Source organism: Cornus florida, unplaced genomic scaffold (assembly GCF_030987335.1).
Source record: "Cornus florida cultivar Cherokee Brave unplaced genomic scaffold, ASM3098733v1 CherokeeBrave_3.0.0_Hap2_Chr07, whole genome shotgun sequence".
Taxonomy (NCBI): Eukaryota; Viridiplantae; Streptophyta; class Magnoliopsida; order Cornales; family Cornaceae; genus Cornus; species Cornus florida.
In genome coordinates this window covers 51,305,530-51,308,264 of record NW_026775577.1, presented here as the reverse complement: position 1 = coordinate 51,308,264, position 2,735 = coordinate 51,305,530, and the positions used below count along the sequence as shown (strand labels likewise).

Here is a 2,735-nt window from a genome sequence, read left to right as displayed (position 1 = left end):
TATTGTAGATCATCACTAGTAAGGACCTAAGTATTGTCCCCGATAAATTAGCCGTTAGATCATCCCCTAAGGCTCCCCAGGTAGCAGTTGAATAGGATTCTCTATGTATAAATGACGCATGCTTGCATTAACAAAACATCCTGAGATTCCTCTTAAATGGGGGTGAGCTTTGATATAATGTAAAACTGGCTCCATTGTGATCTGGAGGTCGATCATGGGATCAAATCACATAAACAATCTCTCCCCATGCGGCGTTAAGGCTCCATCATGATAATAAATTAGTTAACTTTTAAAAAATAAATTTAAAAGACATTTGGGTCATGCCTTAACATTAGGACGTGATAATAAATTGGTTATGTGGCGACCTTGTGGGTAGATGTGCCATCGGCAGATACAAGTTAAGAGGCACTGGCAAGCTATCACAGCTACTGGTTTCACATTCCCATATCGCCTGAGTGAGGGAAAGATGAAGTCTTTATATGTGGTGGTGTTATCTTCAATTGGTATGAGGCATTTTGATGTAAAATTTAAGAGCAAAACTGTGCGGACTCGGATCCAAAACGATAATATATCATATCATGCAGTGAAATTGGATCCCCCTAACATTAGGGCATGATTTAAATAATTTATTTTCTTTCCTTTCTTTTATCCTTTCTGAACAAGAATGCTATATTTTCTTTTCTTTTGCTTCATAATTTATATAAACATGAGTAATTATTGCTATCTTTTTTTTCTCTCCCATACATGATATTATCATTTATTTTCTTTTCTCCCTTTTCTATTCAAATGAAGCCTTAGTTATGTCATATTCTTTTTTGATATTTTTTATATCCAGGTCATGACATGTTAGTCCAACATAACATTGTTTCAGAATCCTAATTGGTATGAGAATATGATACTTGTTAATCTGTCCAGGTTCTCCACAAAATTTTCTCTCTTATAAATTGACTTGAATGTTCAACTCTCACAATAATATTGTCACAGCTGACATCATAATCACAACAGGAATCAGATCACGAGAATGTTGATTTATTATTTATTTTATTACTGTCATTTTGACCTCAAATTAACCCGTGAAGTTTGAGAACAAAAATGTCTGACTTTTCGAGCTATATATATGTAGAGTGCATGCATACTTGTTTTACGTGTACCCACAAATTGAAAAACAAATAATTCCGAGTTCCTTTTTTTATGAACTACCAGCACAATTCAGCTAATACATCTCAGACTCTAAAGATATATAGAGTTGTATTTGCCAATTAAAAAATGTCAGTTTCACTTGAAGCTCTGGCAATGGCAGGTGCTAACTATGTCGAATGGGGTATGGACATTGAAGAATGGGAGCGTCGAGAGACGCCACCCCATTTATTAGCTGAAGAAGAAGAAGAAGTCCATTTGGAGAGAGTCAACAACAATGCGTTTCTGAACACTCCTTTCGTTCCGGATTTCACAAACCAGTTGAGAAATGATGATGATGATGAATATATTGGTGAAGAAAGTGTAGGATGGTATATAAAAATGGGTTGGTTGGGGTCAAAAGGGATGATTTTGGTGAGTTGTATAATAAGGGTGTTGATGATCCTAAGAAAGGAAATCAAAAGGGGGCTCAAGACATCAAGAAGTCCACTGATGACTACTTATTAGGGTTATTTGGCTTTTCTATGATCAGTTTTTTGTTTTATGTTTTTAGGAATCAGAAGCAGCACTTCTGCTTTCTTTTTTGTTCTAGAGAAAGCGAAAAACATCTTTTGGTGATGTAAAGATAGTTGTGCAGAATTTCAAAACATAAAAACACAATTGATATTTGATATATATATTTCAAGCTGACATTTGTAACTGTTCTATTGTCTCTTGTTTTTTTTGGGTAAGCAACTGTTCTATTGTCACATACTTTGTGTGTGGCTCTCATTCATTCAAAGACAGTCATTTTTTGTTCGTGTTTTCTTCGTAACTTATTGCAAATGTTTTGCAATCGTGATTCGGAGGCCCTAAATTTGTTTATATATATATATATATATATATATATATATATTTCTCTGTCATTCAGCTAAGTAAATCATACTATTAAGAGATATCACTAAAACTAAGTCATGTGTGGTTTGTTAGAGAGAGACTTGATTTAAGAAATACTACCTTTTTTTTGTTATTATTTATATATATATATATATATATATATTTGGTGATTTTAAATAATATGTGCATTACCTTTATATCATTAATGAATGGACCAAGCTTAATTTTGCAGTATACAGGCAATACTTGTAGAATCCTCTTATTATTATTATTATTATTTTATTTTATTTTTTTATACAGCTGATACATATTATTTGGTTGGAATCCTCCAACTAACTTAATCTAGTATAAGATCCTTTTCTTAAAAAATTAAATAAATAAATAAATTATGTCCCAAGTATACAATGAATCAAAGTGTAATTTAATTAAAATAAAATAAAAAGAAGAAAGACATTATTAAGGTCATTAAATGAAAAATAGCATTAGAGTCTTTTGCCACCAAATGTGATAGTACAGACTTATGCACAAAATATATTTTAAGGGGTTATATGCAAATTCGGACAAGGTGGATTTTTTTTAATTTTTAATTTTTTATTTTTTTAAATTTTTTTATTGTGCATATATGTTGAGAAGTAAAGGTATGTTAATATGTACTCCCTCCGTCACATAATAAATGTCATACTTTGAGAATAGTGACTCATAAGTAAATTAATGACTTTCCT

At 31.7% G+C, this 2,735-nt stretch overlaps 1 protein-coding gene across 1 annotated transcript; it reads left to right on the top strand.

The window, feature by feature from the left end:
• Nucleotides 1–1,266: 1,266 nt before the first annotated feature.
• LOC132266206 (uncharacterized) lies at nucleotides 1,267–1,729 on the top strand. The gene is made up of 2 exons (XM_059767059.1): nucleotides 1,267–1,551; nucleotides 1,691–1,729. Exons 1-2 carry the CDS (start codon nucleotides 1,267–1,269, stop codon nucleotides 1,727–1,729), a joined length of 324 nt encoding a protein of 107 aa, XP_059623042.1.
• The last annotated feature ends 1,006 nt before the right edge of the window (nucleotides 1,730–2,735 follow it).

Excerpts from the sequence above, each read along its gene's own strand:
- LOC132266206 (XM_059767059.1), top strand. The coding sequence starts at position 1,267 with ATGTCAGTTTCACTTGAAGCTCTGGCAATGGCAGGTGCTAACTATGTC. Across the intron at positions 1,552-1,690 it reads GGTCAAAAGGGATGATTTTG|GAATCAGAAGCAGCACTTCT; the intron begins GTGAGTTGTATA and ends TTATGTTTTTAG.